This window comes from Paroedura picta, chromosome 15, assembly GCF_049243985.1.
Source record: "Paroedura picta isolate Pp20150507F chromosome 15, Ppicta_v3.0, whole genome shotgun sequence".
In the NCBI taxonomy this organism is placed as follows: Eukaryota; Metazoa; Chordata; class Lepidosauria; order Squamata; family Gekkonidae; genus Paroedura; species Paroedura picta.
Window position 1 is genome coordinate 1,510,233 of NC_135383.1, and position 23,737 is coordinate 1,533,969.

Here is a 23,737-nt window from a genome sequence, read left to right on the forward strand (position 1 = left end):
CTGCTCTGATCACAGTAGGGGATCTCTCCCTTCCCCCACTTGTGGGGCTGGTTGGCAACCGTGCCCAAGTGCTGTTCAAGGCAGGCTGCAGCTCAGTAGCACACAGCAGGAAATTCGGAATAATCTGAACCCCTCCCCCTCCCAGTTCTCCCGAGAAGAGGAAGGAAGCGGAGGGGAATGCACAGAGGGCCCGGGTCCTTCCGTGCCAGAGACCACACGCTCCCTTTTGTGGTGAAGCAACTGAGAGGAGGGCGGAAGTTTAATCCCAAATGCAGCAAGTAGAGGGCACAGGGGGGAAAAAAGGCAGGCGGAAGACCCGACAGAGACCGTCTCAGTAGGGGCGTGGGGGGGCCGCCTTGCTGGACGCATCTGGGAAGGGCCGCGGGGGCTCCGCGTGGTCTATGGACTGGTACGAGCTCTGATCCTGCGGCACACCAAGGAAACCTACACGGAGGAGAGGAGAAGAGAAGAGAGGGGTAAAGCCAAAGAAGAACCTCCCTTCTTCCCCCCCCCCCACATTCACTACAGGGAAATCTCACCACAAGGTAAGACCACCCCAGGAGTCCTTTAAAGCTGTCTCAACGGCACCCCCTTCTGACGATATTATTGCAGCTCCTACCCCCCCCCCAGGGCCCTGCATTCACTGGAGCAGGGGTAGTCAAACTGCTGCCCTCCAGATGTCCATGGACTACAATTCCCAGGAGCCCCCTGCCATGGACATCTGGAGGGCCGCAGTTTGACTACCCCTGCACTGGAGCATGGCTCCCACAGGATTGCTAGCGCCGTACTCTGTGGCTGCCCCCCACCATACTTTGTCGTTAGACCAAAAATAGTGACTTGTAGAATACAGGATCTTAATTCCTTAACTGCCTCTCTCCTTGCCTCTGATCCAGCCCAGGCCCAGAGAGAAACGGACCCCCGCCTACCTATCCTGCAGGTTTAAGTGAGTTCTCATGCATGCGCTGGCTGCCGGCCAAAGAATCACAGCTCAGCAGAGGTTGCTACAGCGGTAGAGAAGAGCCAGAGTCCAGGAGCGCCTTCAAGACTAACAATATTTGCGGCAGGGGAGGAGTTTTCGAGAGTCACCGCTCCCCTCTTCAGATATTTCTCTGTGGGCTTTTTACTGGCACCCTCCCTTCTTGGTTTCCCAGTTCCCCTGCGTGCCATGAAGGACCAGCAACCCCGACAAGAGCCTTCAAGAAGTGAGCAGTGGTGCCTGAAATTTCCTCCCTGGCCACAAATTTTGTTAGCCCCAAAGGTGCTCCTGGCCTCTGGCTCTTCTCTACAGACAGACTAATCTTGATCAATCTCCATGGAGGTCTCTCTGATGGTCTAAAGAAGGGTCTGCCATTCTTTCCTAAAACTACAATACCCAGAATTCCTTAAGGTCAAAAAAGCCACCTCGGTAGTGACATTTCTTAGTGATGCAAAAGCGCTTCTGATCCACAGAGGTATGCAGCCCTTCCTGTAAAAGGGCCTGTGGGGGGCGCCTTCCTCCCCACCTGTCATGGGATGATGCCTCTGATGGGGACGCATTTCTGCATTCCTAATTGGGCCTGAGCACGAGCCCCTGACGCTACAACTGGTCATCACTATGTCAACAAACCAGAATGCAGGTTAGGGGTTAATTGGCCCACAGCCGGCAAGAGGTTCAGCCTTCCGCCAAGAAAGGTGGGTCAGGAGACAAGGTCGGCCTGCCTGCTGGCAGCACAATGGCCTATTCTCCTGTGCCCCTGATCAGCAAGGTCCTGGGACGTCTCGTCTTACATGTTACCGAATACAACGGGCGTAAACTCTGCATAGCTCTCTAAGATGGCCGCAGTCGTGCCTCTCCGCAGGACCTAGAACAACGGCTGGGCCTTCGGCACGATCAGGAGCCGGACTAGACACGACTGAGGTGGATACGGGCAGGGAGGGACTGTAACGGGCGGTAGGGACCCACCTAAATTGAAGGCGTATTCTCCGCCACGTTCTCGGTACATCTGGTAGGCAAAGAAACAGGAAAGCGGCTTCAGGAGGAGGTTGAAGATCGCCATGCCGGTGCTGAAGCGTACCGTGTCGGAGAGGTTACTCAGGGCTGGGTAACTCAGGCTGATGTGCACGATGTCTGTGAGGATGGTCAGGAGCAGGCCGGTGAGGAACTGCAGGAGGAGGAGACACAGCCCGAAAGGACACCAGCGGTTAGCCGGCGGAACTCCCTGGCTCAGTAATTTTCAGTGTTCTCGTAGCTCAGCCAACATGACAAACCCCTGGCAGATCAGTCCATTGCTTGCCCCCCGCCCATCCCCATCAGCTGTCTGCAACAGAGTGTTTGTTTATTTATTTAATTTATATACTGCCCTACCCAGCAAGCCAGAACAGCTCCTAAGAAGGAAAGTTTACTTTGGGTGCAGAAATCATTGCACAGAAGGCTTCATGCGCTGCCAGTAGAGGGGCTTTCATGATTGGGGGGGGGGGGGGAGACACACCAAGAAGAGGAAGAAGAAGAGCTGGATCTTATATGCCACTGTTCTCTACCCGGAGGAGTCTCAAGGTGGCTTCCAATCGCCTTCCCCTTCCTCTCCTCTGTGAGGCTGAGAGAGCCCTGCTTGGTCAGAACAGCTTTATCAGGGCTGGCTGCATGTGGGGCAGTGGGGAATCAAGCCCTGCTCGCCAGAGTAGAAGTCCGTGCTCCTAACCAGTGCTCCAAGCAGGCTCACAGAAAGGGTGATGTCGCTCACAGAAAGAAACGAGAGAAAACAGACGTTTCTGGCACCAACCATGAGGATGGCATCGACGGAATCCCGCTGGGCGACAGCCCAGACACCCACGGCCAGGATGGTGAAGTTCCCCCAGGCATAGGAGGGGGGCAGCCACAACGCCATGAAGCCCCTGGAGGGGGGAGAAATACAGGTTGGTTGATGCTGTTTCAAAGACCCCTGGAGTGATCCAAGGAGAGCGGGTGGGACACGATGGCAGCTGCGCTCCTCCACCTCCACTTCCTTGAGAGGAGTCCAGTTCTTTGACTGGCAGGTTTTGCCAGCAAGCTGGAGGCATAACAGGCCCAGTTTCCCCTGAGCCCCACTTCCTACAACACGCTGGCCCCGGCCCTGAGCTTTCTGCCCCACGACATGGCCCCCGGCACCACTATAGTCACAACGCAGAGAGAATTCTCCACCTCCCACGTTAAGCTCAACAGCTAAATTATTTAGCCAGGGGTAGTCAAACTGTGGCCCTCCAGATGTCCATGGACTATAATTCCCATGAGCCCCTGCCAGCATTCGCTGGCAGGGGCTCATGGGAATTGTAGTCCATGGACATCTGGAGGGCCGCAGTTTGACCACCCTAGAGTTGTTGCCTTCCCTTTCCGACCGACTGCTCCAGGCCACCCCGGGCATGAACTTCTGCATGACTCCCTGTCCCCACAACCTCCTCACTCTTGCAAGGGAAAGCCACTGGGGAAGGTACTCACCACGTCGTCAGAAGCCAGTGCACCAGGACAATGGCCTGCGAAGAGAGAGAGGTCACGGCATAGGTTGAGAGACTAAAGTCAGCTGTCTCTGCCCCCAAGGAGCTTCCATGCACACCTTCATGGACATCAAACCTTTCTTGCCACAAACATTGGTGGAGGGGAGTTCACTTTTGCAGGAGGAGGAGGCTCCAGTCCCCACAAAAAGTGTGTGTATGTGTGTGCGTCTGTCTTGGCGTGTATTTTCGGTTACGTTGCTTCCAACTTATGGTGAATCTATGAATGAATGACCTCCTGAATGTCCCATGGTTAACAGCCTTGCTCAGATCTTGCAAACTGAAGGCCAGGGTTTCCTTAAGACTTACACCAGAGTAAAATGTTCAGGTGTCACAAGACTTCCACTAATTGTTTAAACAATCAAGGTGGCATGCCCAATGATTCACCCGCAATTTTTTTTTTTTAAGGTGCAAGATGGTTCTGATGACATGGGCGGTCACTGGGAGCTTTCAAATTCCTCAGAGCCTTCTGAAATTTCTCCCCCTCCAGAAATCCAACATGGATATTTGAGTTCCCGGATTCCTGCTACATTTCAGGCGTGCGGGCCCAGCTCCAAAAGGTAGAAAGGGTGGCTCACGTAGGGTAAGTACCAATTAGCAAGCACCCCATTCTTTTGCAACACTGGAATTGTTTGGGAAATGAGCACAAATTCCACAGCTTTTAGTCTGGTTCCTAAAATGCAGGTTTTCAAAAGAGTTTCAATGATGAAATCAAAAACAGGGTGGGGTAAGAACAAGGTAGCTACAAAGTCAGGCCTCAGGAATTCTACCCAGGAGAACAGCCTTCTCCCCCCTCCCCCCCAACCTGCTGCTTTGTTGTTGACAAAACCAAAAAATCAGAACTGAGGATTCCTTGTTCCTTCTTTGCCGGCACAATTTGGTTACTTGGTCCCAGTTGCTACTTTGCCTCCGCAAGATCCGTGGGAAGAGCTTCCTGCCCAAGGACAGCCCTGGTCATCCCATCCCATGTGAAAAAGGGACTCAGCTCCCCTTGCCCACAGCCAGCACGCACGCCCTGGGCAGCCCTTCCCCATGGGCCCTTGAAAAGCCCTTGGCTCTGAACTGAGAGGCAGCAAAGAACAGGATCCCAGCTATCCTGACCAGGGGCTTCCCAGCAGCCCGTCTGCAAGGCATGGCGTAATTAGCATCAGGGCTAGCAGCTCAAAAGTAGACTGCCCCGGAACATGCAGGCTCTATTAAAGTTTTGTTCCACAGTGAAATGGGATATGGAGCTGCATGGTACCTCCCTGCCCATGGAGTCTGTGTTTTTCACAAGCCCCAAATGAATCTGTCCGAGACAAATCTTAATCTGTAAACAAAACTTTAGTGGAGGGACAGTTCCTACCGATTTATCACCATCTCCCAGAGATCAAGGCTGAACTGTAGCTTTTTGGGGGACAGAATTCTTCCGTTTTCCCAGACCTGAGGCCCACCTTAGCCCAACTTACTGCTTCTGACTGAGGCTGGCAACATGCCATCGAGGATGCTTAAGACCCACAAAGAAACATCAGCCAAGCCTGCTCAGACACTCCCCTGGATTCCTCTTGCGAGAAAGCAAACGTCCCCAAGTTAATATTTAAGCATGCAAAGCAGCCCTGGCCCAGCAGTTGCCCTCTCCTCCTCCCCTGCATTGTGCCTCCCAGAAGCCCTCAGTCGTCTTCCTTAAGCCCTGCTCTTCCCATGTCATGGGGGGGGGGGCAGGGGTCGGGACAACACTTTCTCCCCGCATGAGCTCTCTGAGAAATGGTCGTCAGGTCTCTTTCAGGAGGGGCAACGCCAGAGGTCAGCCTCTCCTCTGCCCACTTAGAGTCCTGATTTTTCCAGCATTGAAGGCCAGCTCAGAAATCAGACCCAGCCCCGGCACAGGGAATTGCACTGCGCTTTAGCATAATGTCTGAATGGGCTGACCCAGTAAAAGCAGAAGCCTCGGTTAGTGCAAACTGCAGCTCGGCCAAGACCTAAATTGGCCAACCAGAGTTTGGGCCCCTCTGGAGCACCTCTGGGCCGCCCCAAGACACAACCCCCTTGAGAGCCATTCAGACAGGCGGGCGTAAGTCCCGCAAAAGCGCCGGTGAGAACAGCCGCCAGCCCCGTCGAACCCAACCTCTCCGGGAGGCTCTTGTGGGGGGCCGGCTCCCGGCAGCGCCCTGGGCCCAGGTTTAGGGGGCTCCACGGAGGGCCAGCTCGGAGCAGGGGCTGAGTCAGGCAGAAGACCCCCCCCCGCCCCCAGGAAGTCTCAAAATCCGCCCACCAGGGACGGGACGGGAGCCTTCCAAAGAGAAAGTAGAAGCAGACCCAGCTGTGGAGAAACCCTCGTTGGGCAAGCGGCCGCTTCCGGGCGGAGGGCAGGGAAGCTCCGCGAGGGCTGGGGGGCCGGAAGGCAGGCGGGGCCGGCTCGCTTGGGGGTCCCGCAGACCACCACCCCCCTCTCGCTCTGGCCAGTGCCACGCCCCTCTGCCGTTCCACGACGCCCCTGCGGGGGAGGCTGGCCCAGAGAACGGGACCCCGGCCCGAGGGCCCCGCACTCCCCGCCCGCCCGCCCGCCCGCGGCAGGAGCCCTGGGGTGTCCCCCCTGCTGGCCTTCCCGGGCCCCGCGCTGGACCTCGGCTCGGCGGCGCCAGACCAACACGCCCCCCCCCCCTCTAGCCTGCTTGGGGGGCCGCCCCTTGTGCCGCTCCGGACGCCCCCCGTCCTCACCTTGAGGTTCACCGCCGGCACCTCCATCGCCCCGGCCAACCTGCCTCTGGCCGCCCCGTCGAGTCCCGCCCTGCCCTGGCGGCCGCCCCCGTGACCCCGGCCCGGCCAGACTCCTCCTCGGCCTCCGCCTTCTCCGCGGGCTCCTCCCCGTCGGGCAGCGCCTCTTGCCGCGGGGCGGGCGGAGCGCCGGAGCCGCTTGGCCCCGCCCGCGGACGGCAGCCGCCCGAGGCGCCTCTGAGCGCGTGCAGAGAGCGCGGGGCTCTTCCGCCCATGTGCAGAATGCTTGTTTCCAAAGGCCGAAACGGCCTGGAGCGCGTGCAGAGCGTCCCTTGCCTGGGAGCAAGCGCTCAAATGGGAAGCGGCATTCTTTCAGCGCTTGCTCCGGAGTTAGCAAAAAGACAGCTGCTGCGGCTGCCCTTCAACCCCTTACTCCGGGGCTACTCGCAGTGGTAAGGGAAATCTCCTCTGCGCGCGCTTCCTGAAAGGCCATCCCTGCACTGGGCCCAGGTGGGCAACAGGCCTTGCAAACAGATACTGGGATGCAACCTTGGCCCCAATTCAGAGCCCCCTCCCCCTTTTGGCCCCCCAAGGCCAGAGGGAGGCCTTGAATTTGCGTGTCATTCTGTGTGGGGTGGCTTCACCCGCTGGGCACAGCTTCCCATGCCGTTGGGTCTGCCGGGCAGAGAGCAAGGGGCACGCGGGGCCCTGCGGAAGAGATAAGCGGAAAACTTTCAGGGGGTGGCGGGTCGATCTCCGGGCTCTCGGCCCTGGCTGGCAGCGCTTTGTGCCGGCCTGCATGTGACCCAGGCTGAGAGCTGCGTGTTGTTCTCAAAGGACTTGGATCTTGCTGGGCTTTAGACATGGTTTGGACATTTCCAAGAAAGGCAACCTCCTCCAAGGTGCCCCTCAATTAACGGCAGGGGGGGGAGAGGGGAGAGGATGTCGGGAGGCTGACCTTGCGAAGGATAACTATATCTTTATTTACAGCTCATCAAAATATAAAACATGCAACCACGTCACAGCATTTACTAACTTTTCCTGTTACCAGCAACCTTTCCCACCCCTTTTTCATCTGGAAAACGAACCCCCGCACTCAAATCTCCTAAATATAACCATAAAAATGGGAAGCAGAAGGGGTGACGGAATGACTTTGCTGCTGTCTCCAGAGCTGTGAGGTTCCGACACTGAAGATTCCCTGGAGGAGAGGAAGGAAGGAAGGAAGCCGGGAACAGCCCCTGGCTACTTAGAAGCAAAACGTCCTGTGCTAGAATCTCAAGTTCCTGGTCCTCATGAATCCCAGTGAAGAAAAGCTAGCCAGTGGGTGGGAGGACGAGACTTCAAGGGATGGCGTGACTTCTCCCACTCCTGCCCCCAACTAACAGCGTAAGATAAATTCAAAATAACTTAAACAAGAAGGGATCTGTAGCCTTTTGCATAACCAGTCCAGGATATGGAATTTTGATGCAACCGCGATGTCCATGTTCTGTCTGGGTCCTGCCCCTACAATGCTGCCATTGGTGTGACTCCACCCATGTCTAGGCCCCCCACACCTGCACATTACATGTCCCTTTATCCCACCTTCTCACCTGCCTGCCCCATCATACCTGAGCCAAAACTGAGCAGTAACGCACAGGAGTGGGCCACAAGTGAAGTTCCCAGGGGGAGAACTAGTCTGTACAGGCATGCTGTCAGGGAATTGCCTGCTGCCTCTCTGGGTGTATCACTGGTCTAGCTTCGCCTCCTTCCCATCGGCCTACAGCAGGTAAACTCTGCCCTCTCTCTGCTGGGGTAAGTGCGTTGGACACAGTCACGCCTGATTCAGCAGGAGGACCCCGCAAAGGAAATGCCTCTAGAGCAGAGACTCATACAGAGATGCAGCAGGCAATGGGTGGAGTTTATCCCTTGTCATAGAAGCCAGCCCTCTCTGGTGTCTGAGAAAACTGCCTCTGACTTTTTGGGGGTGGGCTGGGGGTGAGATTTAACTAGCTGAAGTTTCAGGGGAACTGCGTGAGATTCCCTGCTGCTCTCAGTCATGACTCAGACAACAGCATCAAAGCCGTCCGGTTGCCCTTCCCCTTCCATCCCCTCCGCTAGTTATAAATTAACACCTCCGGCCAAGAAATCTTCCCAGCGTCTCCCTAGACATTGATAAAAGATCCTTGATCTCCATCTGCGGCCTCTGGCTCCACACAGCGGCCTTTTCGCCGGGTCACCCTCCGGTTGCGGTGGAATTTGGCATAGCAGCGCAGACCTGAAGTGGCAGAGAGAATTGGGGGGGGGGAGGTGAGAAAAGAGCTCTGTGACCAAGCACGTCCCTCTCGACCAAGGACACACTTTCTTTGAGCCCAAGGGCCAGCCACAGCCTCCCTCAGGCCAGAATTTTGGCCCAGCAAGCACTGGAACAGGACCGGCCTCCTTAAAAAAACAGGAAAAGTAACCTTTTTCTTTTGTCCCTACCTTCTGTCCTGTTTGAGTCCGGGGCCCAATGAAGTTTTATTCACGGGATAAGCTTTCGTGTGCGGGCACACTTTGTCAGCTATGTACTTGAACGCTCACACCTTGAGTGCAACATGGCTGGTTTTCCCAGTGCCCCTGGACTCAAATGTCCTCCTGCTGCTTCAGCCCAACATGGCTACCCACCTGGATCTTTCCGACCTACGGTGTTCTAAACCAGGGGTAGTCAACCTGTGGTCCTCCAGATGTTCATGGACTACAATTCCCATAAGCCCCTGCCAGCAAGTGCCCCCGGAAAGAGGCCAGACGCTCACCCTCCATGCACATGCAGTCATCGTAACACTTGTTGTTCAGGCCACGGTTGTGGGGCTTGCAGAGGTGTTCTCGCAGGTCGCAGCAGGAGCCTGCCAAATCAGGAGTCAACTTTATTAATGTCCTTGCAACAGGCACCCGAAGCCGTGACGTTGCTCTCCCTCCACAGCAATCCTGTGAGGTAGGCTAGGGTGAAGGTACGTGACCGGGCCAAGTCGCCCAGCCAGGCTTCCATGGTAAACGGGGTTTTGCATCTGGGTTTCCAAACTGTGGTCTGGCACCACACCACACCATGGCCTGGCCGTCGCCCACCACAGCAGACAAGCATTTGTGACCCCCCCCCCCCAATTAGGCTGCTCTCTGGAGGAGCGATGCAGAAGTTTCCAACTAAATAAGGCCTGTATTTCCAGAGATGTAGGATCACCAGCTCTGGGTTGGCAAATCCCCGGAGCCTGCAGAGGACACGGGGGTAATGCCTTCCAAAGTGGCCATTTATCTCTGTCACCTGCAGATCAGCTGTGATCCCAGGAGGAGACCTCCAGCCCCCCCTCCCCCTGAGGCTTGCAGCCCCAGGTCCCACACATTCCCGTGCTTGCACCTTCCTGCCGGTGCTAGTCCTCATGAGAACTGAGGCCCACCTGGAAGGCAGTCGAGATGATGGTCACAGGGCTCCCCTTCGGCGGACGTGGTCTCATTCCCCCCAGCCTTACTCCGCTGTTTCTCTGTGGAGGAGAAGGAAGAGGAGGGCAGGAGGAAACATTGAGAGCGGATTCTGCAGGGCACGGGGGGGGGGGGGGGTAAAGCTGAAACCACTGAAGCCGTCAGGATACAACTCTGAGCAATGTCTGATCTGATCCTCAGAAGTAGCAAACACAGATCAGAGACTGTTCAGAGTTCAAGCTGCAGAAGGTGGCTAATTGCAGGCCTGAAGTATTGCAGCCTGCAAACACGCTGTCTGCCTCAGCTGCTGTGAAGAGAGGGGAGGACGCATGAAGCTGCCTTTTACTGAATCAGACCCCCTTGGCCCGTCAAGGGCAGCATTGCCTACTCTGGCTGGCAGCTGCTCTCCAGGGTCTCGGGCCAAGGTCTTTCCTATCCCCTCCTGCCTGATCCGTTTAGCTGGAGATTTCACAGGCAAAGCTGATGCTCTACAGGTAAGTGAGACTAGAAATGTTTGGGGGCACACTATGGGGTATCCTCCTCCGGGTTTGTTTTGGCACAAGATGCCACCTCAGTCAAGGCCGGTGGTACCTTTCTTCCAGGATGAGGCCCACATGTCTGGCCGGAGATCTTCGTAATCCGTCCAGTCGAAGAGAGTCATGTCCAGGGTGGGCAGCACGTCCCCCTCGTGCCTGGCGTGGGCCCGAGGCCGGGGAGATGTCGCTTGGAGAGCAGGGGGTTCTTCGGTCGACCTCTTTGACGTGGAACCGAAAAGGGAGGTGGGAGCCGATCCTGTAGGAGAACCTTCGGTCTGGAGGGCCTGAAACTGCTCCTCAAAGTTTTCAGGCTTTTTATATAGCGCACTTGGCCCTGGATCAGGACCTTTGCCTGCAAGACAAAAGAACAGGCTTCTCTCTGGATCAGGCCCATGGTCTGTCTAGGCCAGCATCCTGTTTCATACAGAAGACCCTGGGTGAGGCACAAAGCCTCTCCCAGAAACTGATAGAGATACGCTGCCCTTAAACATGGAGGTTCCATGTAGCTGTCATGGCTAACAAGAACAGTTAGAACTTCTCTTCCCTCCTCTTGGAATTCATCTCCTAAGGACAGCCAAGGGAGTGAGTGACCATCACGGCACCCAGCAGCAGGGGGTCCCACAAGTTAACTCCATGCTGTTTGAAAAAAATGCTTTGATTTGGATGTCCTGAACCTACAATCTGCCAACTCCCTTGGGTGTCCTGAGTTCAAGTTATCTCTGGAGCTGAGACTTGGGGGACTTGCCCACTCTGGGCCTGCCAGCCTCCAGGTCAGGTCTGGAGATCTTCCAGGATTAGTTCTCCAGACAACAGAGGTCAGTTCCCCTGGAGAAGGAGGCTGCTTTGACATTATACCTCGCTCAGGTATCTCCTTGCTCCAAACCATTTCCCCCTCCCCAGGCTGTACTCCCCAATCTCCAGAAACCTCCCACCCCAGAGTTGGCAACTGCCCCCTGCCCCGCCCTGCTTCCTGGTACCTCGGTGCTGTTTCAGCCGGTCCCTGCGGCTGTGCCGTCGGAGCTCCCGGTTCTGCTTCTTCCCTCTTTCCGACCCCGGGGCGTGGTTCTCCTGCTCAGGGTACGGGAAGGTGAAGCCCAGGAAAATGTCCTTCTGCCGGAGGCTGGCGGGCCGTCCCCTCAGGTGCCACAGGTTGGCCTCCCCAGAGACCCTGGCCCGGGCCGGCATCCCACGGTGGGGCCACTCCTGCCTCAGGAGGCCGGGTCTGCTGTGGCGCGTCACGGATCGTGGCTGGGAGGCCCACGGATCCTGCGCCTGGAAGCTGCGGGTGACTGTTGGGGGGCTGGGGACCCCGGGGCCCGGCTCGAGGGAGTCCGTGGGGCGGAAAGTCAGCAGGCAGAAGATGAGGAGGAAAAGGGCGGAAAAGGCAGGGAGGGGGGCCATCTTCCCAGGATCCAGGCCTCACCTGCAAGACAGGCACCAATTAACTGAGCAGCGGCATCTCCAGGGAGAGTCGGGACTTTGGAAGCAACGGACAGCTTCTCTTTGCTGAAAACATTTCCCGAACCTTGGCGGGATGTGCAAGTGCAATGCTCCGGGATCTGAGGGGAAATTCACACTTCTGCAGGTTGCCGTCTGCACACGTGCTCAGTTACCAGCACAGCGTGCGCATTGCCCTTTTTTCATTCCTGCAGTCCACGAGCTGCATAAGTGTGAAGGCCCCCTACCTGTACAACTCCTCAGGGGCTCTGGAACCGCAGGGCCCATCGCAAATGCTCCATGTGCTACTGGGATAAACCACCTATGTGCCCGCAGTTGTTGTCCATATGTTCAAATGCTGGCAAACGCTGAATTATGGCAGACGAGCATTTCTCTCTCCAGCCTTTCAGCAACACTTAAGGGCATGGAGGATCCGTTTCCGTAGAGGGTCCGGGAGACAGAAAAAGAGTTTAAAAATACATGAGCCCCCCAGCAGACCTTGACAGGCTCCCAGCCCGGAGAACACCCCCTCCCCTTCCACCCCGTCCTTTAGTTCCCGCAGCCGGGAGTCAAAGCCACCGGCTGTGGTTTCATGTGCAAATGATGGTCATTAATCAGCCAGCGACGGTCTTTCTGATCCTTGACCGGCTCCAGCCGAGTACCCCCTCCTGGAGCTGCACACCAGCTGTTGTGGGTGTCCTTTGCGCCAGGTCTGGTTGGCATTCCGTCTCCAGGCTGCCTCTCTCAGCAGGTTGGCCTTCAATGAAAACCTTGCAACGAAGGGGAAACTGGAAGCGGGGCGGGGGGGGGACCTCACGAGGGGGGTTCACCAGGCCACCCGGCTAGTCCATGGCGACATTTTCAAGCCCACCTGCACCTGTACACCTTTGCTAGTGATTTGTGGCCAGCCTGAATTTATTTTTTTTAAGAGAACCAGATGCATTCCCCATTTATGAATTGTTTTCCTGCCTGGTCACCTGGAAGTGCCCCTCATATGCCCTAGGCGATCAGGCAAGTTTGTCACAAGCCTGTGTTGGGCTCCTCTGCAAAATCTGAGGGTACAAAAGCCACTTGGTGAAAACAGAAGGCTCCTCATTAGTTACATATCTCACTGGGCTGTTACGAGGGCTGCACTCAGAATTTTAGGTTTGAATCCAAGAGCCGCTCAGAAGAGTTGGTTTTTATGCCTTACTTTTCACTGCGTATCACCCTTTACAGTCACCTTCCCTTCCTGTCCCCACGAAAGACACTCTGTGATGTAGGTGAGGCTGAGAGAGCCCTGATATTACTGCTCTGTGAGAACAGCACTATCAAGACTGTGACTGGCCCAAGGCTGCCCTGCTGGCTGCATGTGGAAGAGTCAAATAATCAAACCTGGCTCAGAGACCAGCAGGACTTTGGGGGTACCAGCTTTTGAGAGTCAAAGCCCCCTTATTAAAAACTTTGACTCTTTAAAGGGTATGTCCAGAAAACCATGTTGGTCTCCAAGGTCCTACCAGGCTCTGCTCTAAAACTTATCTTCACAGACCATCCCTCACTGGGCACTTTGAGCGCTTTTTATCCAGCCCTCCTGCCGTGAGCTTCTGGGCATCCAGTGAGCTTCTGGGCAGAGAGGAGACTTGAATCCAGGTCTCCAAGATCCTAGTCTAACACTTGGCAGTACGCTGGTCTTTTTTTTGGGGGGGGGGGGGAACATCTGACACAGAGAGGATGCATCATATTTTATCTATGCTTGGCTCCTGCGACGGCCCTTGCAAGCTGCTTTAGGGGCCTAGAAGGCAGATGATGGCTGGCAGAGTTTAGATGTGCAAAAGCTATCAGAGCACCAGACTCCTTCCTTCCTTCCTTCCTCTAAATAGGAAGTCCTGGTTTCAGTCTCAATTAAACCTCTGCTTTGTAACTTTGCAGAGCGACAACAGAGCAGAGCAGAAAATCTTTCCAACCGTTCTGTCTGGCGTGTTGTCAAGAACATTTCTGCAAGCACCCCCCCCGCCCCCCCCCCCAGCAGCAGGAGGGGGCAGCAGCTCATGTGCAGTTTCCCATCCGCTTCCCTCCCTCCCTCCCTCCCTCCTGTGGCTTGCCCTCTGAGAAATCTGGCCACGTGTTCCCTGGAGTTCACAGGCCTGGCATTGTGGCCCTGGGCCATCCTACGTGCGCGTGTCAGAGGTGGCCCACAATGCCACCGAGTTCCCTGTGCCAAGGGGGCCGAACAATAGCAGCTTGGCAGGGGGCAAGGATGATGCATGAGGCTCTCGGAAGCAAGCCCACGGTGCCGGCCAAGCTGCCCACGCCAGCAGCCGCCCGGCAAGCAAGCGGGAAGGCGGCATTGTGCTGTCCAAGGGGGCTTCCCTACCCCCTGGGCTAGTCTCCATCTGCCTTCCTGAATGCCAGAGGCCTATGGCATCTCCCGGGAGAGGCAGGCAGGCAGGCATGCTTGGGCAGTTCTCTGTGGCCAGGCAGGAGGCCTTCTTCCACAGCCAGCCAAGCTCAGTCACAAGAGATGCCTCCCACCGAGCAGCTAGCAACCCCCCTTCCCCCGCTTTGAAGGGGCCCTTTGTGGCATCCCTTCTCCAGGGACGTGCTTTCCTTCTGCTTCCTAGGAAGTCAACTGAGTGTAAAGCCACTGCAGATCTTTAGTGGATCCTGACCTGGTTTTGGTGCCAGTTTCTTGCGAGAAGCCCCCCCTCCCACCGCCCAGGCCCCCTTCCTTCCTGCGCACCCCTTCCCCTTTCACCCTGCCCCTCCTTCCTCGGTGGGCTTCTGCTCCCCCCCCCAGCCCCTTCCGCTGGGGGGACAGCGCCAGGCGCACGGCTGGGGGCATTCCCGGTTTTGTCCCCGTCTGGCTCTTCTGCAGCCACCATTGAGCGCGGCCCAGGGCTCCTGCTGCGAGGGGCGTCCGCCCTGACGGGAGGGCGCTCTTTCATCTGCGCTGAGCCCCAGCGCTTCTTTACAGACCGGGGCTTGCCTGGAACGGAGAGAGGGGCAACAAAGAGGCTCCGGGGCCAAACATCCTTTCTCAGGGCCTGGGACAAATTCGCCACACAGGCCTCTTCACACTCGCAAAGGAGGGAGAAAAGGTCTTTCTTCCCCTTCGTGGAATGGCATCAATAGCCCCCGGCAGGGAGTTGGGCTGGTGCCCCCTCCGCACCCGGGCCCAGTCAAAGCGCCTTCCGCTCCCGTGTCCGGTGAGCCCAGGCTTTGGGGCATGGGCAAAGCATGGAGCTGCCAGCCCTGGGCTGGGACGTTCCTCAAAATTTGGGGGCTAGAGGGACATTAGACATCACCCCCAAAACAGCCCCCTCCTCCTCCAAGAGCACCAATCTCTGTTCGTGCAATTCCAGGAGATGTCAAGGCCCCACCTGGAGGTTGGCAAGCCAGGCAAAGAGCGTTTTCAGCTCATCGAGGACGCATGACATAAAGAACCTGGTTTTCATGGCTGATCTGCCAGCAACAGCAAAAAAGAAACACGATTAAGAAGCAGGAACCTTGAGAGAGGCACCCAGAGGCACCCTTGGGCTCCAGCCAGGGAAAATCAGACCCCAAGATTTGGGTCTGGTATTTCTCTCTTGATTCCCACCCACCCCTCTTCACTTGGCAACATCGGAGTTATCCCTTGCAGAGTATTAGATCTGCTTTTTAAAAAAAACAGCCACGCTTTTGGCCAAGGGGAAGGACGGGGACGTGACTGAACTGCCAAGCCGTTTTCCTCCAAAGGGGTCCGGTAATGAAGGGGAAGCCAAGGGGGTGGATGGCTTTGGGCATGTCAAATCAATCCCCTTTGATGAATTACCAGCGGTTAATAGTCCATTAGTTAGCTGCTGCCCAAATTGATTTCATTCAAAACCTGCCCGGCCGTTTTCTCCCCGAGCGATTGGAGCAGGTGACAGAGAGGCAGGGAGCCCCAAAGAGAGCTGATTTCTCCGCTGGCGCTTCCAGAACACAGAACCCGAGGCCTTCAGAGCAGAAAAGGACCTTTGCCAATGGCCCGTGTGTGTGTGTGTGTGTGTCTTCTTTCCTTGTTGCAAAAAAGGAGAAATGACTGCAATCTATTCACCCACTAGATCTGGGGTTGCCAACAGACCTGGAGAAAAATGACCTGTCCTTTTTCAAAGAGGATTAACGCATGGCAATTGAGAGGCTGAAGGTTTTCAAGGTGGGGAGGGAAAGCAAGAAACTGCCCCTTGAGCCTCTCTTCAGGAGATGGGTTTCTCCAGGAAGCAGGCAGCTCCAACTAGCTCTATCATTCCCAGGCTAGAACTCCCCATTCGGCAAAGTCATCAGGGAAAGAGCGGCATTTCTCCAGACCCCGCGGGGTTAAAAATAAGTCTTATAAGGTGAGCACGGATTGTGCCCCCCCCCTGCAGCTCTTTCTTTCAAAATGACTGGGATTCCTTGGTAGTGTACCGAGCGGATAATTTCACCAGATTCAATGTGCAGTGACTATGGGGCAGGTTTGTAATGGGGCCTGCTGGTCTTCACCCAGAAGAGGATAGCCTCCAGTCATCCCTCCAGCACAGGAATACCAGCAATCCCCGCCTGAGGTTGCATTTCTCAGCAAACCTCCTTGCCCTGAAACCCCTGTCCATGTGAAATGTTTTTTCGAGGCATCGATACAGAGAGGCCACAAGCAAGCGCTGGCAAAGATGATCGGGTGGCCGTAGAACTCGCACGGATTTCTCCTTTCCAGAGCCGTTCCTGCGGGCAACAATCTCTGCCTGCAGGAGAAGCACAGGTTTTGCCTCCAGGAGCAGCAGAGAGACCCGGAAGAGTTCCAGGGATGCGTTTTTGAGAGTTTCCTTTGCCGGATATCTGACCAAGGGAGTCTGGACACTTGAAAGCGTATATACCCCTACAAATCTTGGGTTCAAATCTAGCCAGAGCACACCGGCCACTGTAGCACACTGGCTGGATCTTTATGGGAAATGGACAGCTAAAGAGGCAGACTCCGGGTTCTGGGCCACAGTTTAGTAAGGGTGCTCTCCCAGGGACGTGTGACCCCCCCCCCCCCAAGGAAACTGGGAAGGTCTTTCCCCTAAACCATCCAAGTCCAGGGTCACAGGAGATGGCCATAGTAAGACCGACAAACGAAAAGGAGAGAGGCCATCAGCACCCATGTTTATGTTGGCGGCTTTAGAGGGGGGGAGGCTGGTTCTTTTGAAAGGTTCCTTCAGGCAGCCCCCCCCCAACCAACCAACAAGCAAGCGGCTGTGGCAGCAAAGCCCCATAACAAAGGAGGGATAAAATTGCTGATCAAACCACCTCTGCTGGGGAGGAGGGGCTTCTCCTGGGCAGGCCACAGAGAAAGGCCAAGGAACAGGGGGAGGCATTGAGCGCCAGGTAACAAGGAACCAGGCGGGTGGACAATGCCCAAGGAGGGGAGGCTGTGCTTCCCCCCCCCCCACCAGAGCCATCCTTGGCAGCCCTTTGAACACCTCCTCCCCTCCCCCTCCCAGCTCAGCCATCTCTGAGGCAGGAGGCTCTCTGGGCATTTGGGAAGGGCAAGAGCCACGCCCTCCCCCCCCCCTCCGGTAAGCCCCGGGATGCCTCTTTGTCTCCCTTGGCCGATGGGGGTCGGGGGTCCTGATGGGGGGGGGCAGGTGGTGCTCTCCAAGTCCGGGAATCTGGGTGGGTTTCCCCCAGCTCGGATTTGCTTCCGCAGCCTGGCGGGAAGTTCTCCTGCCCCGGCCCCAAAGCGAGCCTGGCGCCGGAGAACTTCCCGGGCGGCCGCGGAATCGGCGCGTTGCTCTGGCCGCTCTCGGAAGGGGAGCGGCGCACGCAGTTCTCCGGGCGTTGGCACACGGGGTCGATCCAGCTCTTGGGAGTCAAAGGAGAAGAAAGCCCCCCCCCCCCAAAATGTGGCAAAGGGGAGGCTTCGTCTAACACCCTCCACCCCCCGCCCGGCTCCCGGCAGGCGCCCCTTCTCGGCCCATCCCGCCAGTATCGCCCTCCCAGGCTGGCAGCGGCTCCCCGGAGTCTCCGGCGGGGTCTTCCAGGGAGGCCGGGGGGTGGAACCAAGCTCAGTCATCTGGACCAGTGTCGCCGACTCGGGCTGGCAGCCGCTCTCTCTCTAGGGTCCGTGGCGGGGTCTCCCGCATCGCCTCCTGCCTGGCCCTTTTCAGACGGAGATCAACCCGGGGACCTTCCTCCGAGCCCCCTTTCCCTCCCCATCAGTAGCCCGCTGGCTGGGCAGAGCTCCAGGGAAAGGCATCGCCTGCCCGCACTTTCCAGGAACAAACCTCCTCCCGCTCCCCCCGTCGTCCCCAAGCAGCCCCCGGATGCCCCTTTCGCCCCCTCGGACAGCCCCGTGCTGGGGGGAGGGCGGGCGGGCCAGACGACCCCTCCCCGCCCGGGATCCCGCTCCCCGCGGCCGGAGCGCTCACCTGCGGGAAGTTGCGCTCCGGAGCTGCAGCCGGCCGCGCCTCCGCCGGCCCCGCGCTCTGCCCACCAGCCCCGAGCCAGGAGGGGCCGGCCCCACGACCCCCGATCGCCCCCGCCCCGTTGAAGGGGGAGGGGGCGTGGGGAGGAGATGCGAGGGGCATCCCGGAGGGAGGGAGGGAGGAGGGGGAGGAGAGGGCGTGGGGGTTGGCGCGTGCATGCGCCCGGGCGCGCCCCCGAGGGAGCCGGCGCTAGCGAGACAAAGGGGACAAAAGACGGTTGCCCCCCCCGTGTCTCTGCGAGGCTGCAGCTGGGGAGGGGGAGGGGGCGGGGGGTCTCGCCCGGGGCGGCTGCTGCTACCGGGTCCTCCCCCTCCCCCCTCTGGCTCTGCGGGGGGGGGGTACTGGTGCCTCACCTCCTCCGCCTGGTGGATTGTGGGAAACTCCCAAAGGTAAGGAGCCTTTCCTAGAGGGGCGGGGAGGTGATCATTGGAAGGCAGGAGCCGATGGGGACACCCGCTGGGCCGGGCCAAGCGACCCCTCCTCCAGCACGCCGCCCACCTGGGGGCCCGGGAAAGACTGCGAGGGAGGGGCCGCCCACCTGGGTCCCTGATGGGGACGGGGACGGGGACGGGGACGGGGAGGGCTTGCTGCAGAGACCCCCGACCTGGCAGAAAAGAGGAGCCGGGAGGGGGGAGGGGGGAGGGGGCTTGAATAGGCTGGAAGGAAGAGAAGTGACCCGGGGGGGGGGCTGCCTTTGTGGTCGCCTGGAGGGATTCTCATTCGACGCGTGCCACCCCCCCCCCCCCCACCTATGCAGGTCACTTAGACAGCGAATGCATGGCCGTCAATTGCAACAGGTGAGCTAATCGCTCCGCACCTGCCCGGGAGCAAGGCGGGGGGGGGGGGCGGCGGCGGTTGGCAACGCCGCACTTCCAGTCAGTTCAAAGTCTAGGTTTTGTCCTCTAGAGCTCGGTTGTAATTCCAGGCGATCTCCAGGCCGCACCTAGAGGTTGGCAACCCTTTGACCCAACCTACCTCGACTTGATCATGGGCTTGCCAGCCTCCAGGTAGGGCCTGGAGTTACAGCTGACCTCCTGGAATGACAGAGATCAATTCGCCTGGGGAAATATGGCTGCTTTGGGGGCGGTTGGGAAAGACATTTGAGGGAGGGGCGGGGCTTCAGTACGGAATCCTTACTTTTTAAAAAACCACGTGGCCAGCGTCGTGGACCCAGGAGGCATAATGCAAAGCAGCCCCTTTTCTCCAGGAGAGACGGAAGAAATGCTTTAAAATAAACAAAGAATGCAATGAAGCAATCCATTCCGTTGCAATGCCGGGAGGTCTCCAGCCCTCCCCTGGAGATTGGTAGCATCTGGCAGACGCGATGGTCTTCCGAAAACCGTAACCCTCCCCCGTCTCCATGCCCAAAGCTTCAGGAATTCTCAGCGCCAAAGTTGGCAACCCAGCCGAGCGGCCGCGCTCCAGGCTTCACCCGGCGGGCACTAGGACCCTGCGGAGGAAGAGGCGGGCCGCGGGAAGGGCGCCGATCCGCCTCCTCCTCCGCCATGATCAGCCTGCCCGGCGCGGCTGCAGCTGCTCACTCCCCGGCCGCGGAAGGCAGGAGGCGGGCGCAGGCTAGGCTGGTCCCAGGCGTGCTTCCTCGGAAGTAAGTGCACTGCGCCCACTGGGGCTTACTCCCGAGTAAGGGGACGCATTGTCACGCCAAGGGCGCCCCGTGGCGGGAGCAGAGGGGTCGCATGAGCGGCGGGCAGGCGGAGGATTCAGCCCGCACCCGAAGGCTGCAGGCAAGGGGCAGGCGTGTTTACTCGCGAGCAATCTCCGGGGGCGGCCTCCCAGGCGGGTGGGCGCAGGTGCCGCAGCTGATTCCCGAGGAAGCCCCCCCCCGCCCCGCCCCGCCCCGCCCTAGCCGCCGCCTGTCTGGCTTAGGCGCAGGGATCCTGGGCAGGCTTACCTGGGAGTAAGCCCCTGGCACTGCCCCTGTGAGGTGGCCACCCAGGCCTGCTTCTTTCTTCCGCAGGTGGAGGTGAAAGATGACCACGCTCACCCGGCAGGACCTCAACTTTGGCCAAGGTAAGGAGGCGCAGGGGGAGGCCACACAACCGCAGGACAGAGAAATACTGAATAGGACAGGTGTGTTTTGCATTTAAACTGCTTTTATCAAGAAAAGAGGCCCTTTGAAAAGTCAGGTATCTGAATCGTCATGTTTCTTCTCCCCCCTTCCCTGATGCACCTGAATCGAAATATCTTCCCAGATTGACAGTTTCCATTAAAATGAGCCCCTGCCAATCAAAGAAGATTAATAGTGCACTCGTATGTTTACGCTGAAGTAACTCCCTTACTCAACTGGGATTTACTCCTCTGGGAGAGCACACCAACCTGCTGCTTCAGAGAGGTTGGCTCAGATGGCTGGTTTTTTACAAAGATCCGCCTGCTTCCTTCCCTCCATTCGTTCAACCCCCCCCCCCGTCCCCTTTTGTTTCTTCAGTTGTCGCTGACGTGCTTTCCGAATTTTTGGAAGTGGCCGTGCACCTCATCCTTTATGTCCGGGAAGTGTACCCCACTGGGATTTTCCAAAAGAGGAAAAAGTACAACATTCCCGTCCAGGTGAGCTTTCGAGGGACTACCTGCATGGCTATCCTGGCTTGTTAGCATATAACTGAGAGCAGGAAAGAAAACACACAGACTGTTATCATTCAATAATAATAATGATGATGATGAGATTTCCAACTCTGTTTGAACAGATGTCTTGCCACCCGGAGTTGAATCAGTACATCCAGGACACCCTGCATTGTATCAAACCCCTGCTGGAAAAGGTGAGCCTCTAAGATCCTAACCAGAACTGTGGAGCTGCTGTCAATTAGTTCCCTGGTTCTGCCCTTGTAGATTCAGGTTGCAAGTTGGATCCTGCTGGGGTGACTTCTGCCCTGTTCACGTGGCGGGTGATGCTTCCACTCGGTGCTTCAGATTTCCGGAGGGCCCGGACTTCTGCAATCCTAACGCTTTGGTTGCTGACGGTCCCTATTTGCCGAGGGTTCTGACTTGGTTCTGCGTCGTCTGCCTGACGTCCCTGTGAGAAGGAGGGACTACAAAGAACGCATATTTTTAAGCAAGTAGAAACTCGTCCAGTGGAACGGCAGGGAAAGAGACCCGTGCTTTCATTTCAGAACGATGTGGAGAAAGTCGTGGTGGTCATCCTGGACAAAGAGCACCATCCCGTGGAGAGATTTGTGTTCGAAATCACCCAGCCGCCCCTGCTGTCCATCAGGTGAGAAGCTTTTAATGACTATTCAGAATTGCACCAGGCTGGGATTCCCACGGTCCTCTTCAGTTTGCGAGAGAACAGGAAGGGTGCTTGTCCCCTCCGTTAACCGGCTGTGCAAATATGTTTGGTTGTCATCTGCCTCCTTTATTTTTGCCTAGCTCCGATTCCCTCTTGAACCACGTGGAACAACTGCTGCGCGCTTTTATTCTGAAGATCAGTGTGTGCGACGCAGTCCTGGACAACAACCCTCCAGGTGAGGGGGCAGGAGGAAAACTGTCTTCTGGCAGCCTTAGGAGATTTCTACTTTGCTCTTTCTCCTCAAGGCAGCAGCAGATCTTATGAAAAATCAAGCTGAACAGGGTTTTGTTTACTGTTTCCCCGCTCTGCTGCCCCTCATTGGCTGGGCTGATGGTGATGTCATGGAATGTTCACCGCCATTCAAAACCAAACAGTCTTTGGACTGGAACACTTTTTTTTTTTTTTAAGGAGAAGTGTTCAGCCCAGAGATAACCCTAAATAAATGTGTTGGTCCTTATAAAACAATAGGCCCCTGTACTTTTGGCATAACGAAAAATATTTGCACCTAAAAAGGAACACCCAGCATGAGATGGATTTAGACAAGGAAGCCACGGGCTTCAGTGCGCACAACCTGAGTGAGACTGCTAGCAATAGAATACTTTGGAGAGCAGGGCTTCATAGGGCGGCCTCAAGTCAGAAGCAGCTTGAGAGCAACTCACAAATGCATAAGTCAGCCACTTTTTTCATCGCCTGTTAGAAGTTCTTAATGAGATCTAGATACTTGCAGATTTTCACTCCCAAAAATGTAGTGGAAGTGGCAGTTAGAACAACCAGTCTGTCCCAGATGCCTCAAGGAATAAGGCCTGGATCTTAACCTCTCCCCCCACAGTCTTACATGGAGGACAGAGTATGGGTGTGGATGGGCCTGACCCAACATGGCTTCTCTTATGTTCTTATGTCTGAGGCAGTGATTGCTCCAATCTTGGGAGGGCCTCTGGAGTTTTCTGGCCCCACTGGGGAGCCTCCTGATGGCATCTGGCTTTTGGCCACCGGGGGGGGGGGGCACAGGGGTTGGACTGGCCTGATCTTATGCTCAGCTTCCAACGTCTGAAATAATCAGCTGAATCCCACCCTTACTTTTGCAGGCTGCACTTTCACCGTCTTGGTCCACACCAGAGAAGCTGCCACCCGGAACATGGAAAAGATCCAGGTGATCAAGGTAGGAGCAGCCCAGAAAATCACAGGACCTGTTAAGGACCATACGGTTGACCGGAAGAGCCAAGAGAATCCATCTGTTATTTTATCTTATTTAAATCTGTCTTCTTGTCCTGGAGATAGTGACCAGAATGACCTGGGGAAGGGGGGGGGGGCAAAACTTCCCTGTCTCATGTGGACCAAGGTTGCTAACTCCATCCGCACAGACTGTCACCCGCCAAGGATGCAGCGGTTACCTGCAGAGAGCACAAAGGGACTCCCTATGTGTGTGTGAGCCAACCCAGAGCAACCAACCCCACCTGCCTCTTTCTCCACAGGATTTCCCCTGGATCTTAGCCGACGAACAGGACGTCCACATGCAAGACCCGCGGCTGATCCCGCTGAAGACCATGACGTCGGATATTTTGAAGGTGAGCGAGAAGATGCCCTTGCTGGGCAAATAGGGTGCCCCCCAGGGCAGTCAGTCTGCCTTAGCTTCCTACACCTGGAGGCCTGGCCTGTTCAGAGGATGTTCGATGCCACTGCTGGAAGAAGATGCTAGAGCAGGATGGCCCAGCAGCCCTGGCAGGTGATGTACCTGGCAGGTGCACAGGACTGGTGGCCTGGGATCACCTGATTCCCAAAGAAGAGGAGCTGTAGTGAAGGGTGGGGGGGGGGGGGTATTAAAAGCCGGCTCTTCGGCTACTTGTTTTGGCCCTTGAGCACAACTTTAAAATCGTCCCTTCCTGGCTTCCTTTTTAGATGCAGCTTTACGTAGAAGAGCGAGCTCAAAAGGGCAGCTGAAACCAACGTTTCTGGGCATGGAGCTCACCGTGGCTACGACCACTCCCCTCCCCCTGGCACACGGGGGCCAAAGTTTTTCAAAAGTGCTCTTAACTCTGGTCTACAGAAGAGACTGCTGAAAGAACCAACGGTGCAGCCATCAGTGAGTTTGTGCGACAGCGTTTGGGGTGTGTGTGTGCGTGTAACGTGTTTCCAGGCTGCTCTAAGGACTGGTTTTAAGGCCGTGTGGCTGTGCTGCGGTCTGTGTATTTTATGCGCCTGAAGAGAACTCATTTCTGACTCCTTGGCCCTGAGGTCCTCATGGGAGGTTCAAAGAGTCCATGTCTGTTGTGGCTGTGGGGGGCGGGGGGGGGGCGGAGGTCCACTTGGCCAGAACGTGGTCTATGTTTGGAGCCCTTGGGTATTGTGGTTGTTCTAGCTAATCAATAAACCGAATCTTTTCTTTCCTAAACTGGTTTTGG

At 56.8% G+C, this 23,737-nt stretch overlaps 3 protein-coding genes and 1 long non-coding RNA gene across 13 annotated transcripts; 2 read left to right on the plus strand and 2 right to left on the minus strand.

Moving 5' to 3' along the window:
* Nucleotides 1-216: 216 nt before the first annotated feature.
* Nucleotides 217-6,363, minus strand: AGTRAP (angiotensin II receptor associated protein). The gene is made up of 5 exons (XM_077311672.1): nt 6,202-6,363; nt 3,452-3,486; nt 2,760-2,871; nt 1,943-2,141; nt 217-444 (listed from the first exon to the last, which is right to left on the minus strand). Exons 1-5 carry the CDS (start codon nt 6,226-6,228, stop codon nt 332-334), a joined length of 486 nt encoding a protein of 161 aa, XP_077167787.1. The 5' UTR covers nt 6,229-6,363; the 3' UTR covers nt 217-331.
* Nucleotides 414-7,330, plus strand: LOC143824408 (uncharacterized). 4 transcript variants are annotated; one of them, XR_013226766.1, is made up of 4 exons: nt 414-545; nt 2,723-2,892; nt 3,913-4,087; nt 7,189-7,330. It is a non-coding gene; the product is annotated as an uncharacterized LOC143824408 (long non-coding RNA). The 4 variants fall into 4 exon arrangements; XR_013226767.1 differs by having other exon boundaries at nt 3,995-4,087; XR_013226768.1 differs by lacking the exon at nt 2,723-2,892 and having other exon boundaries at nt 423-545; nt 3,995-4,087.
* On the minus strand, nt 7,158-19,035 carry DRAXIN (dorsal inhibitory axon guidance protein). Of its 5 annotated transcripts, none has more exons than XM_077311662.1 (6): nt 19,013-19,035; nt 11,141-11,586; nt 10,219-10,515; nt 9,606-9,689; nt 8,970-9,059; nt 7,158-8,452 (listed from the first exon to the last, which is right to left on the minus strand). In XM_077311662.1, exons 2-6 carry the CDS (start codon nt 11,562-11,564, stop codon nt 8,340-8,342), a joined length of 1,008 nt encoding a protein of 335 aa, XP_077167777.1. In that variant the 5' UTR covers nt 11,565-11,586; nt 19,013-19,035; the 3' UTR covers nt 7,158-8,339. The 5 variants fall into 5 exon arrangements, with proteins under 5 accessions (XP_077167777.1, XP_077167773.1, XP_077167776.1 ...); XM_077311658.1 differs by lacking the exon at nt 19,013-19,035 and adding an exon at nt 17,981-18,195; XM_077311661.1 differs by lacking the exon at nt 19,013-19,035 and adding an exon at nt 11,849-12,117.
* MAD2L2 (mitotic arrest deficient 2 like 2) lies at nt 18,274-23,727 on the plus strand. Of its 3 annotated transcripts, none has more exons than XM_077311669.1 (9): nt 18,274-18,426; nt 20,016-20,068; nt 20,484-20,602; nt 20,740-20,811; nt 21,163-21,263; nt 21,419-21,513; nt 22,424-22,497; nt 22,811-22,903; nt 23,235-23,727. In XM_077311669.1, exons 2-9 carry the CDS (start codon nt 20,029-20,031, stop codon nt 23,274-23,276), a joined length of 636 nt encoding a protein of 211 aa, XP_077167784.1. In that variant the 5' UTR covers nt 18,274-18,426; nt 20,016-20,028; the 3' UTR covers nt 23,277-23,727. The 3 variants fall into 3 exon arrangements, with proteins under 3 accessions (XP_077167784.1, XP_077167783.1, XP_077167785.1); XM_077311668.1 differs by lacking the exon at nt 18,274-18,426 and adding an exon at nt 19,490-19,643; XM_077311670.1 differs by lacking the exon at nt 18,274-18,426 and adding an exon at nt 19,762-19,782.
* The last annotated feature ends 10 nt before the right edge of the window (nt 23,728-23,737 follow it).

What these genes read in the sequence shown, in the direction of transcription:
- AGTRAP (XM_077311672.1), bottom strand. Translation starts at nt 6,228, where the DNA reads ATGGAGGTGCCGGCGGTGAACCTCAAG. An exon ending in TGCCGGCGGTGAACCTCAAG is followed by an intron (nt 3,487 to 6,201) that starts GTGAGGACGGGG and finishes CTCTCTTCGCAG; the next exon opens with GCCATTGTCCTGGTGCACTG. An exon ending in CACTGGCTTCTGACGACGTG is followed by an intron (nt 2,872 to 3,451) that starts GTGAGTACCTTC and finishes TCCCCCCTCCAG; the next exon opens with GGGCTTCATGGCGTTGTGGC.
- DRAXIN (XM_077311662.1), bottom strand. Translation starts at nt 11,564, where the DNA reads ATGGCCCCCCTCCCTGCCTTTTCCGCCCTTTTCCTCCTCATCTTCTGC. An exon ending in CCGGCTGAAACAGCACCGAG is followed by an intron (nt 10,516 to 11,140) that starts GTACCAGGAAGC and finishes TTTGTCTTGCAG; the next exon opens with GCAAAGGTCCTGATCCAGGG. An exon ending in TCATCTCGACTGCCTTCCAG is followed by an intron (nt 9,060 to 9,605) that starts GTGGGCCTCAGT and finishes CTGATTTGGCAG; the next exon opens with GCTCCTGCTGCGACCTGCGA.
- MAD2L2 (XM_077311669.1), top strand. Translation starts at nt 20,029, where the DNA reads ATGACCACGCTCACCCGGCAGGACCTCAACTTTGGCCAAG. An exon ending in AGTACAACATTCCCGTCCAG is followed by an intron (nt 20,603 to 20,739) that starts GTGAGCTTTCGA and finishes CTGTTTGAACAG; the next exon opens with ATGTCTTGCCACCCGGAGTT. An exon ending in TCAAACCCCTGCTGGAAAAG is followed by an intron (nt 20,812 to 21,162) that starts GTGAGCCTCTAA and finishes CTTTCATTTCAG; the next exon opens with AACGATGTGGAGAAAGTCGT.